Below are 12,640 nucleotides of genomic sequence, written 5' to 3'. Positions count from 1 at the left end.
TGTCTGAGACCAAACTTATTGCCGGTATTGCCGACCCCTAATGGTGTGAATGAACAGCCGCCCGTCACCTTGACTTCTCTGCAAAAACTTGAAAACTTGGAAAGTTGAAGAGCTGGGGAACTGAAGTAACCACAGCCAGTGAAAGATGAATTAATTATGAACATGCTTGGACCCAGTCAATGTCCTATCTCCCCAAGGGAGGTTGAGACTCATCCCACAGATCTGAAAACGTGTGAAGATTCTCAGACAGTGAGGTAGCAATGAGGCGAGTTGCATGGAAGAGGAAAAAGAGGAAGAGGGAGGAAGCGAAAGAGAAAACGGCATCTGCCTTCAGGGTGCTGAACACCACAAAAATGCACAGATTTGAGTGAATATGTGCTCCACATATATGTATTACAGAGAGAATTAAGCGCTGGAGAGAGATGAAGAGCATAAAAGTATTTTCCCCTCCACACTTCTCGAGCGCTGGTTAACCGTTCTCCAAAATCACTCCGCATCTTTCTCCCTCAAGGCCTAAAAAAGCATTTGACCCTGTTAACATCATTACCAGAGAAAGCAAGAGTGCGAGGGAGACAGAGAGATTCCAAGATGTGGGAAAAGTGGAGGGAAAAAGATGAAAGCGGTAGAAAGGAGAGAGAATTTCTTGTAACGGAAATGTTAACGTTTAGAGAGGATGTGGCATCGGTGCAATTCAAATTGTGCTCTATGCGCTTCGTTTAACTGTGGTCCACAAGAACATAACTGCCTATTTTTTTTTTATTGACATCAATGTGCTTAGCCTATGTCAAAATTAAATTTGACACAAGAATTGAATTTGTGCCTGCGTTGATGGAGTGGTGGAGTAATATTGTGGTATGAGAAAATTTTCACATTATCCTTTAGCAAGAGGGTGAATATTTGGCTTCTCTTTGTACATGGCACTGAGTAATCATATCATCCTACTGTAAAGCATCTAATGGACAGATGAATCCCCGCTCCTCCTTCCCTATAGCCTTCTCACAATCTAAGATCTTTGATTGATGAGCTCCACGCAGCATCAAACATTACAAAGGCCTTTTCCTCTCACTCTTTTCCCACTCCGTATCCTTCCCGCAGTGATAATCATCACCTGTGTCAAAAGCATTGCAGCAGGGTTGTCATTAATAACCTCTGACCCTTTTATCAGAAGCTTAAACAAATCAACGGCTTGATTTACTAACTGGAATATTTTAAAGGCAGTTAAGTTAGACGGCATATTTCTTCAATACCGAGGAGAAAGCTAAATGATTTTCAGTGTCCAAGCGAAAAAACGTTCTAGCTGCTGCAAGCCAGTCAGCTGGGAAACAGGTGTGACACTATGTGCGAGGGTGTCACAGAGAAATAAAGCAAGAAAGAGAGAGACTACGTGTTCTAACTTCCATTAGAGGGCCAGTTATACATGCCAGCAGGCCTCTATAACAGCTGACAAACACTTACAACAACTGCCCATTACACCCACGGGGCTTTAATCTGAGGAGGAACAAGAGAGTACAGGAGCGTTCATGGAGTGGGAAGATGAAGTGGATATATCGTATGTCATTGCATGGCCCAGGTAAAGAGAGGCAGGCATTGCTAGCAGTACAGATGCAAGGATAACAAGATGGGTGCAGTTACGTGGAGCGGCAAATTCGCTTGGCAAGTTTTTGTAAGCCAGCAATGTCGAAGAGGACTCGCTATCAAACTTTTCAATGCGTTAGAAAGCAGGAAACATAGCCAAAGGGCAGAGAACCAAACATAATGAAACAGACACATACAGTATATGTATAGTATATGAATATACTGCACATACTGCTCCCTCTGAGACTCATTCTATCTCTAGCTGGAGTACAAAGAGTTCAACTTGCAAAATATCTTACATAGTCCTTCTTTCTCGCTCTCTTTTTTCCACAACTAGGACAGGGCTGTTTTTTAAATAGTTTGGCATTTTGGGAAATATATCCCTTTCCCTTTCCTACCAAAATTATTGACCAGATTGATAAACATAAGGCTAGAGCCAGTAGCTGGTTAGGCTAGCTAGCTTAGCTTAAGAGACTGGAAAGAGGAGGAAACAGCTAGCCTGGCTCTGTCCAGTGGTCCACCTACAAGCACTTCTAAAGCTAATTCATTAACACACGATATCCTGTTTGTGTAATCCGTACAAATATGAAATGTAAAATCAACATGTTTTTACAGAGGGTTATGTTTTACCATTCCTCATGTCAGTAAAAAAGAAAATTTTGCTGTTGAACGGAACTTCTTCCCTGTATTTTCTGTCTTTATGATATTCTAAGCTAACCAGCTGCTAACCGCGGTGTTGTATTCAGATGTTCAGAGTCAGATGATCAAGGGAAGGATTTTTAAAATGATTTTAAAACATAGGACATAAATGTTTTTGCTTTCAAGTCAAGTAAGTCAAGTCTTTCAGCAGTCAAGTCTATGCAAAGCCTTGCATCTCCATTTTCTGTGACTCAAATCCAAACAAGGCTCGTGTGTATGGACTCCTGCTTTGTGTCACACCTGGGTCATGTTGTCCTCTGCACTCACCATGCTAACTAGTCCTAATTTATGGGCCCCCTGGGCTACAACAGTCATGAACCCACCTGCGCTGTTGCTCATAACAGCTGGTCAGACCAGGATGGAAGCAATGGGGGGTTTCAAGGCTAATTCTTTCTTCGGTGTCAATGTGTTACTGTACACAGTAGGTGTCTGTGGCCACTAGGCTATAAATGTAATGTAAGTGTGGGGGTTATACATGCTGAGCAGAAATGTGATTTGTCTGCATGGGTTAATTCATTTTTTCTCCTTTCCACTTCCGGTGCCTGTAGTATTTGTCGATAGTGTGAACAACACAGAGAAGATCATAATCTATCCTCCCCTGCTGAACAGCTGCCTCTTCATCCTCCCTCCCACACCCTCAGCTGCTTTGCCTTCCTGCTGCTGGACCACAATGTAATAGCTTTTGAATTTTAGTGTTTCATCATGAGTGATCATTTCAAACACATAACCAGCAGTGATTCCTCCTCATCCTTTTAAATAACGTTTTCATCAAACATTTTCGATCAAAATTGTCATTAGTGATGCCAGACAAATTGTTTTCCTCCTCCTCCTCGTCTTGCAAACCTACTTTTCCTCAAATGCTATGTGTTGCTTTATCGCTCTGTCCCTCAGCATGAAAGTAAACATGATTACTTTAAAGCTTTGTTAGAGAGTGATTACGTGACCCTGCTGCAGGAGTCATCGGGGAGAGGCTGTGCAAAGCTATAACTCAGTTACTACACCATCATCACGGCTACAGCAACATGACGACCTATAAATACAATTAAAGCCTAATCATTGCAGCTGGATAGCTATGTCTCACTTGCCTCTGTCCAGAAGGCCACACTAAAAAAAAAAAAAATATAGGTAATAATCAAATCATTGGACCTGCAGTCACAGGCTGAGCCATGCCAGACCCAACCAGGTCATTCACACACAAAGAAACACATCGTATATAACTATAACGTACTATATATAACAAAATATATTAAGGCTAGGATATTATGCTCTATTATACTATAAGGGAAAATGAGAATTTTACTCAACCCAGTAGTTACAATGTGACCACTCAATCAACAGATTGACATAAATGAGGAAGAAAAAAAAAAAGAAAAAAAAGAAACCCAAGTGCTGTATAAAGGAAGTAATTACAATCTCCATCCTTTTCCTCATGAATGCTGCTGTCAACTTGCTTTTAAATTCTACATCGTAGATCACTGAAATGACAAAGGGGCAATTTTTAAACCTACACTGCACAACTCTTTGTTTCTCACCATCATCTGAACAATATCAGGACATGACACGGAAAATATCAAAATAATTAGATTAAAACTGTATGTGTGATATGGTTGTTTGTATATTGCAAAGAGGACTCTTTGCTCTTCACTTACAAGGTGACACACGGTTAGAGTTGGTCTGTATGTGAAGAATAGCACTTGAAGGGCCGTCTGTGCCACATGGAAATCAACCTATCATGGAAATTTTCCTATCTACTGTTTATGTCTGTCCATGGCAGTGGGGGAGACAGAGGTCAAAATAGGGGACAGACACAAGTTGTCAAACTGGTTCTTTCATATCAGCCCATGCACACACAAGCACAAACACACACACACACACACACGCACACAACTCTAGTACATTAAGCGCCTCCATCGCCTCCTTTGCCAGATCCATTAACTCTATAAGGACACCTGCTACCCCACTAACCTCATCTTCCCAACCCCCAATCCAAAGCAGTCTTACCCCCCCATCCCTCCCCCGAAACATACACATCCCCCACTCTGTCTGAATGACAAAGGATTGTGGTCTCAAGTCTGCCGCAAAAAAAACTTTCACACACACGCACTCAGATAAGGAGAACAAACCAAAAAAAAAAAAGCGCAACCCATTATATCCTGTCATGAGCAACCGTTAAAGCGGAGCTGAACGTTTGCGTTAACTGTAAAAAAAAAAAAAAAAAAAAAAAAAGGGGGAAAAAAAAAAAAAAAAAAAAAAAAAAGTGAGGCAAAAAAAAACAAAACAAAAAAAAACACTCCTCTATCTTCGGTCATTATCCATCTTGTGCTTGTGGACAATTAAGCCTGACAGCTGTATCTACTTTGTGTACAGTGGTTAGTTTTTGTATGACTGGCAGCTTGCTATCACTTCCCACGTTTGCGCATTAAGCTGCAGTTTGGAAAGGAAACTAATTAACTATTAATTAGTCTACTTCAAACAGACTTTTTCTTCCATTGTCAGTCGTTTTGCCTTTCAGGCAGAAAAAGACATGCGCTTGTAAATTCATGCATTTATGCATAAGCAGTTAGACACACAAACACACACATGTATCCCTTTGGTTTTAGGTGTAAAGCGGCAAACAAGCACACCAACCAAACATGATGGCAAAATGAGTGAAGTGCTCATCATTATGTAAGAGGATTTTTTTTAAATGGGGGGGGGATTTAACATGCATATAGACATATTTATTCATGGGCGCACATGCATCTTTGAACATGCACACCACTGAATATGGATCAGCAGTGTGCAGGTGGGGAGCAGTCGCCATAGTTACAGCGCCTGGTGTGTATCCCACCAGCGTGGGATCTGCTTGGGTTTAGGAACAAGCAGGGAGCAGGAGAGTGTGGCTGCACTGAAGGACAGCAGCTCTGAGCACTGTGGGTGCCTCTCTGGAGGAGGGTGTGTGTGTGTGTGTGTGTGTGTGTGTGTGTGTGTGTGTGTGTGTGTGGAGGAGTAAAGTGGGATCCTCTTGTTGGCCAGTCACCGTCTCCCCCAACACAGAACAGCAGAGGTGGGAGGAGCAGATAAAATCCCAAGGGGAAGGGGGGCTGGGTTGGTCTTTTAATTGGTCAAGGAAGAGGCTGATAAAACAGTCCAAAGGTAGATGAGGCTGTTAAACACAGATTCTTTCTCTGACACTGTAAGAAAGATGAAAATATCTGGCTTGAATCACTTGAGGGCAGTTTCTAATTAGTGCTCTTTGAAGAGGAGGTGGGTTGGGCATAGTATTGTTTAGGAACGAGTGGGGGAGGGAGGTCAGGGGCTATTCACTGGAGGAGGAAGAGGAGGCAGCTGGAGTACCTTTTAAGTGTGTGAGTGAGATGAAGCAGAGATCTATGCAAATCAACCCTAAAGAACACTTATAAACGGTTTACAAACTAAATAGCTAAGGGCTTGTTGCTGGGTTGTTATCACAAAAACATGGAGATACAGTTTGAGGCGTGAAGAGATGTGCCGGCACAGAAGTGCGATTCTGGCAGAGAGTTGTGATGTGGGACAGTCCTGACAGTTAACAAGAGGTGCTGTTGCAGAGTCAAACACAAAGCAGACGCTGCCTCTGCTCTGTCTCCAGCTACAGCCACTTTCCTGATCCACTATGGCAGGCAGGAAGTCTCCCTCAAGAACTTTTCTTTCACTTCACACAGTCACTCATCTCTCCGTGTGAAACGGAGAGAGACTACAGCTCAGATCTGGGTCATGGGGGGGATGGCTCGTCATTTAAAAAAAAAAAAAAAAAAAAAAAAAGAAAAGTAAAACGGACACTGCGTTATACTGCGTGATTATCAACAACTGACTTTGGTTTTTGATTTACTGCTCAGCTAAAAATAAAGTTCAGTCAGTTCAAACTCAAATGTTTTCCTTGATCTCCTCTTAAAAGCTCCACTGGGGGAAAAGCTGTTTTTATTCCCTCACACTGAGTTTTTACCTTTGAGAGGACCGAGCGAGGAGGGCACCGGATAACAGGAGACAGTGGGGCTGCAGTAAAACTGCAGTGATAGTTGGGTGTGAGTTTCTGTAGCTGACTGCGATATCTGTATTACAGGGCAATTACTTGCCCTTTAGGTAGTACACACTAGTAACCAGCATTTAACTTGTCCACAAGCACAAAAAACACACGCATTTAAGCACAATCGCCCAGCCCTCATACCTGGTCCTATTGATCCATGACTAACAAGACATCTCAGTCTTCACAAACAGCAGAAAACTGACCTACAGATGGCCTGTGTTTTCATTATGCCTCCCAATTTTAATGAATATTTACTGGAATCTTACCACACAGTTGGTGGTTGATAGCCAAGCTGTCAGTCTTCCTTCTGCTTTTCTATTGTTTTTTTTTTTTTATTTTGTCAGTTGAGTCAACGATGTTATGATATGAAAAAGACAATAGCAAAAAAAAAAAAAAAAAAGGCATCTTGTCATGGGTATACACAAAGACGTGGGTCTAATGCTTATCATGCAAACAAGCCTGCGTGCAACTACAGAATATAGCAGGCACAGAAAATAACAAGGGGAGCAAACAGCACCGCAGTCAGACAGCTGCACAGGCCCATATTTCCCCGAACAGAGAGAAGTAGGTCCTCTGTTTCTGGTGACAACAACAGACAAAAATAATGAGAGACAAAACTTGGGACAATCACATGCGCGCGCGCGCACACCAAACTTTTCCAACGTTGCATATACAAAGAACAGCTACACTAAACAGCTAGACGGTGAGTTACTGCGTTTCGCTTCACTGTCTAGACAGCACGCTCTCTCTCGTGTCAGCTGAGGCTTACAAACACATGGAAAGCATTCCCAGTGTGGCAACAGCTGACTCGAGATGCACAGCGAGGAGACACATGGGTTGACCACACACACAACTTCAAATCCCTGTCATTTCAGGTCGGGGGCCCTTCCAGCTGTCATTCTTATTTGGGACAGAGGAGAGGCTGGGGTGGGCATCAGGGAGTGGCAGTGCAAACTTTGAATTCTAACAAAGTTTGAAATGCCTCCGAGCTGACCTCAACATTCCCATGACCATTAAAGGTTGAAAAGAAATAATTATGAGATGTGTATTTAACTTATTTTAAAAGCATGTGCTTCTCCTCTTTTCAACCTCCATGCAGTTAAATGTTTTGGTTAATATGATGTGATTAAACAAGGAGAAATTCTTTTCTTTACATCATAATATCGAAAACCCAGACGGCATTTAGTGAAGCTCTATGCAGTTATCTAGATGAGTAAATTCCATACACCAGATTTCTAATTTCTTTCACCATTAATCATAATCTTGTTTCACATTATGCAATGCACACATTTTAATGAGTTTGTCTGAAATGGAAAATTGGATGATTCAAATCCTAACCACTCTATGCATTTGTGACACTAACTATGCATTTGTGACAATTGTCACAGCACCACATGGACAATCAAATCTAAGTGGCAATAAGTGCTGCCCTTCCTACGTTGTGCAAAGGTTTCGAGAAAAAAAAAAAGCACAGCAGTTGTGCCTCAAATGGAAATGAGCTCTTAAGTACCTTTATGTTGTTTGATTGGGGCAATTATGCAAGGCTGGCTTTATACTCTGTCTGCTGATAAGCACAAAGTTTGACAACTACTTAAAACTTTTCTCTTTTCAATCAATAACACTGTAATGAGCCAGGATAACATACTATTGTTTCACATTCTCCTCCGAGTTGAAACAGCTGATCAAAAAATAGCATCAAAAATCTCACTAAAAGATAAAAGAAACAAGAAAACATCTACCCACACAGGCAGAGTGAAAAGGAATGGAGGTGGATGAAGGAGAAATAAGATGCTTAAAGAACATCAGGGTTTATGCAAGGTTTACTTGACTAAAAAGTATGTATATTTTATATTACTGCTGACCATTTTCCAAAGTGTGTGTATCAACTTTTTGAATGTAGCTTTTTTACTCTCCAGGTAGTCCTTGCTCTTCATGTATTTCTCAATGGAGTGAGTTGTGTCTTCCATCAAATCTGCAGTGTATTTTTTTTTTTTTTTAAATTTCACTTTCAGTGAGGTTTAATTGTTGTTGTGTCGTAATGCTTTTTAACTGCAGATTGATTTGAAATAATATAAAAAAAAACATGAATCCACACAAGAGTCATGCTTAAACTTTGCCAATATAATTTCATACACTAGAGATATGAATGAAAAGCTGACATGCGACAGCAGGGTTTAGAAAATTATAGGCAGTGTTGTAGTGTTAAGTTCAAGCAGTGTTAAGTGTTAAGTAGTGTTACAAGGCCCCACCCACTGCCACACCCCACTTTTAAGCATATCAAAAAATGTCCAATTCTCTTCCTATCTCCACAACCAACCCTCTCATGTACTTTTGCGCAAATTCATTCGTAACATGTTCAGATATTGGATCAACAGGGTGAAAACAGCACCTGTCCTACTGAGCTGGCAGAGCTAATCAAGATATATATATATATGAAAAACATCACATTATGACAGATGCATGAGTAACTGCAGGTGGCAGAATGTGCATCTTGTCAAACATAAGCTCATAAGATTTTCCTCTGTACAATGTGAAGCTGCTCTGAGACCAGCTGATAAACCGGACTAGTGGCAGCTCATCAGAAGCCGGGTGAGTGCAGGCTGCTCTCCTGTCAGCCCAGTAAATGGAAAGCACTCAGGCATTTCACAGTTAAACCAGCCAGCCTCACACATATTACAGTTTCAATTTACTTATATAAACTGGGATGTCTTGGGTACTTTACGTTGGCGCCCCGTTTCAAAACGCACTCTTACACAAGAAGAAGCATAACCCAAAAAAAAAAAAAGCCCACACCGGTACACCACACCGAATGCATGACATCTTTCTCACTCTCTGTGGGGGAGAAGGATGACATCCTGTTTGTAAAACTAATAAACAGCCTTCAGGCAACTCTTTTTATATGCCTTATATCATATACCCCGATGCCACAAATAACCACACGCACGCTCACTCACACCTGGTTGCAAACTCAGCAGCATAAATAACACCGATCTAAGATTTGCCTGCCAAAATTGTGTAAGTGGCACCTCCGTCTCACACAGCTGCCATCCACCTTTTTTTTATGATTTTTTTTTTTTTTTTTTTTAAACAAACAAATGCAAATGCAAACACATGTGCCAGCTGACACAAAAATCTGACAGCTGATCAGATATAAAAGACGCACACAAGCACATCTCACTTAACACAGATGTTTGTGCCTGTGCATGCTTCTGGGAGAACGATAAATAATTGACATAATATATTGCCATACATTCTGTTGTGATGTGAAATTAATACATAGCACCGATATTGCATTACTGGAGCTTAACTGTATCCTAACTTGAGACAGAACAGCCTTTAAGTAGGGTGATATGACGGTTTTAGAGAATATTAAGATGGCACATGTGCACAGGTTACAGTAAGTGTTAAATACAGCTTAAGATTCGTGCCATACTGCAGCTTAATTCGAGTCGCGTAACACTTTAAACTGAAAACTTTTTAGTCTAGTGAATGAAAATAATGTGACTGGTTCTTGCTTTTGAGAAACATAAAAGGTACATTTTCCCTTTGATAGTGTGACTCACAGCTGATGATTTTATGGCTGCAACTAATGATTATTTTCATTATCAGGAAATATAAATTCATTGTAGTTTCCATAGCCCCAAAGATGTTCAGTCCACTGTCAAGAAAGACTCTACACCAGATGATATTCACGTTTGAGGGGATAGAGTCGGAGAATCTTGCTTAAAAAACAGGGATGCAACATGTCTCATATTGCAGAATTATCAGCTTTATGTCACCAATGATTCTGATAATAGCATTAGATTAAATATCACAAGTTCCTTTGTGATTTGTGCCAATGATCCACAGAGACACACACCACATAAACCAAAACCTACTCTTTCCTAACACCCGAGATGTTTTCTTCACCACCTCAAACTGCCTCCCATTTAACCACATGATTCATGATTATTATGCAATATAAAAATAAATAAAAAAAACTCTCCATTATCCAACCTACACTGTAGATAAGAGCTGTATTGTGACGGTGTGTGGTCTCCTCCACTCTACTGTGAACAATACATGTCACGTTTTCATTGGGAAAACTGATTCACAGCCCCCCATCCCAGTGAAAGTGACTTCTGATGCACAGAGAGGGGACGCGAAGCAAGGCGCAGGCTGGTAATCCTCTTGGCCAAGTGGGGGCCTCCAGCGGGCCGACTTCCACCCCACCACCCCCACCATCACCCCCCACCTCCCCTTCCTCTGTCCCCCAGCAGCACTGACAGGCCTCCCAATCCAGGAACAGAAAAGCCATCTGGTGTTTGTTTGGGACAGTTCACAGGCAGGATGTGCGTGTGTGTGTCAGCACAGTCATGCCTGTATGAATCTTTGTATGTGTCACCGAGTGTCATCGGGTGTGAATGTTTGAACTCACATTTGTCTGTGAAATCTCGTAAATACAAGGTTGAAGTGACAAAGATATGTGAGAACTGAGCACAGTGGGCTTCACCTGCAGGGATGACTTACTGTACAAGAAAGCTGGTACTGGGTGTCTTCACCCCGACTGGATGACTTCATACCCTGGGGTGCTGGGGATGTGTGATCCAGGTGTATCTGTGATGTGAGTGTGTATAGCCTAGTGTGCATTTATAGCCTGTGTGTGTGGGTTAATTACAGACTATATCAGGTTGACAATAGCAGCCCTTGAACACAGGAGATCAGACTACACAGGGTTAATCTGTGACTAAAGTCCAAATATCACATTAACCTAGTTCAGCGCGCGCGCGCGCGCACACACACACACACACACACACACACACACAGCTGTTCACAGGCATCTGTTATTATTGCAGTGATTATCAATGCAGCCTACTTTCACCTGACTCATGATGACTAGTAGTTGCTCTCGCAACAGACCCGTTCAAATCCACATGTCTCATACAGGTGTGCCGTGACTGAGAGCCAGCAGATGCCGATTTACCTCGTTAATAAAAAAATAAATTAAAAAAACAGACGGGGAAAATTTCACTGCAGAAATTCAGGCTGACAGCCTCTTCAGATGACTTACCAAGCAGCGCACAAGCTAAAAGGAGCGCACCGGCTGCCATTGTGTGTTGCCCCGCAGATTCACTTCCAATATTCCCCTAAGATGAGGAGGCGATGTCTTGGGGTTGTCGGGTTTGTTGTGGTTATCCGCTGGTTCTGAATCAGGAAGAAGAAGAAAAAGAAGAAGGTCTACGAATCCCGGGCGACAAAAACAGCCAGGGTTTGTCCTGAGAGTCAAATCCACCGCCGGTGAGACCGGCGGTTTGCCAGTGTCCGACTCACCTCTCCGGCGTCCTCCTGCTTAAGAAAACCTCGGGTGGTGCTTCCCCTCGCTTTCACCCTCACCTATCTGCTCTTATCGCTGACGACGTGTGCGTAGGCTCTGCCAGGCGCCTAGGCGACCCAACCCACTCCCCGTTTACGCATCCGAGACTGCGGAGGCGATTCACCCTCCTCGGTGAAAGACAAAAGTCCAGCGCGACTTGCGCGTATCCGGACAGGCCACCTGATTTAAGACGGGAGACTAAATGTACACAGGGGATCTGAAAGTCCTGGCGCTATGGAGTCAGACTGGAATAAGTCCTTGCTAATTTCCCTCCCCTTCACTGATGGGAGAGCAAATCGCAGTCCAGGCAGGCTCCGGCTTTCTCCACGGCAAATCCCGGAGACTGTAATCAGTCCCCCACTATCGCTCCGCAGAAAGCCCAGTGGGCGGGCGCTGTAGATGAGGCAGACAAGGCTTTGTGCGCTGACACAATAAATCAGATTAATCAATACAACTACCAATACACCTGAGCGAGTGTGTCCTAGTTCACAGCACTAAAATACGCACAAAATCCTTCGACTTAACAGCCCAAAAAAAGCTACTTTACTCAAGAGTTCAAACACTGGCGTGCTCATTTAAAATCTGTCTGACAAATGCTTTGATCTGGTCTCAGAAAGAAACAGTCCAGCGCCGTTCCCCTTTCACACTGACTTCCCTGTTTCCTGCCTCTGTTTGTCCTGCAGTTTGAAAACTTATCAGCGTGCTGTCTGCCCCCACCCCCTCCCAATGACCACGCCCCGGCAGTGTGGGACACCATGCACTATACGGGAGAGGCCAAATCTGCGTTTCTGAATTTAAAATCTAGGACAAGACGTTGATGGTTTGAATAGGTGAAGTGAAGTGGAGGGTAATTAGGCCTCTTAAACTACCACTTTTCTCAGCTGTTTTATTCGCAGGGTAAAGTCTAACAACCCTGTGAGGCTGGCATGAATCATTATGGCACAAAATCAAATTATAGGCCTACTGCATAT

At 42.6% G+C, this 12,640-nt stretch overlaps 1 protein-coding gene across 1 annotated transcript in view; it reads right to left on the bottom strand.

Annotated features, from left to right (window-relative positions):
- Nucleotides 1-12,129, bottom strand: part of igsf3 (immunoglobulin superfamily member 3) — a 69,044-nt gene extending 56,915 nt beyond the window's left edge. Inside the window, exons 1-2 of the mRNA XM_022740238.1 lie at nt 11,627-12,129; nt 11,367-11,500 (exon numbers count right to left, since the gene is read on the bottom strand). Coding sequence (XP_022595959.1) covers nt 11,367-11,406 — 40 coding nt within the window. The 5' untranslated portion in view covers nt 11,407-11,500; nt 11,627-12,129. The remainder of the gene's footprint in view (nt 1-11,366; nt 11,501-11,626) is intronic.
- Between the last annotated feature and the right edge of the window lie 511 nt (nt 12,130-12,640).

This window comes from Seriola dumerili, unplaced genomic scaffold (genome assembly GCF_002260705.1).
Source record: "Seriola dumerili isolate Sdu_G_001 unplaced genomic scaffold, Sdu_1.0 BDQW01000052.1, whole genome shotgun sequence".
In the NCBI taxonomy this organism is placed as follows: Eukaryota; Metazoa; Chordata; class Actinopteri; order Carangiformes; family Carangidae; genus Seriola; species Seriola dumerili.
The sequence above is the reverse complement of the archived record's forward strand: the minus strand, read 5'-3'. Positions and strand labels throughout refer to the sequence as shown.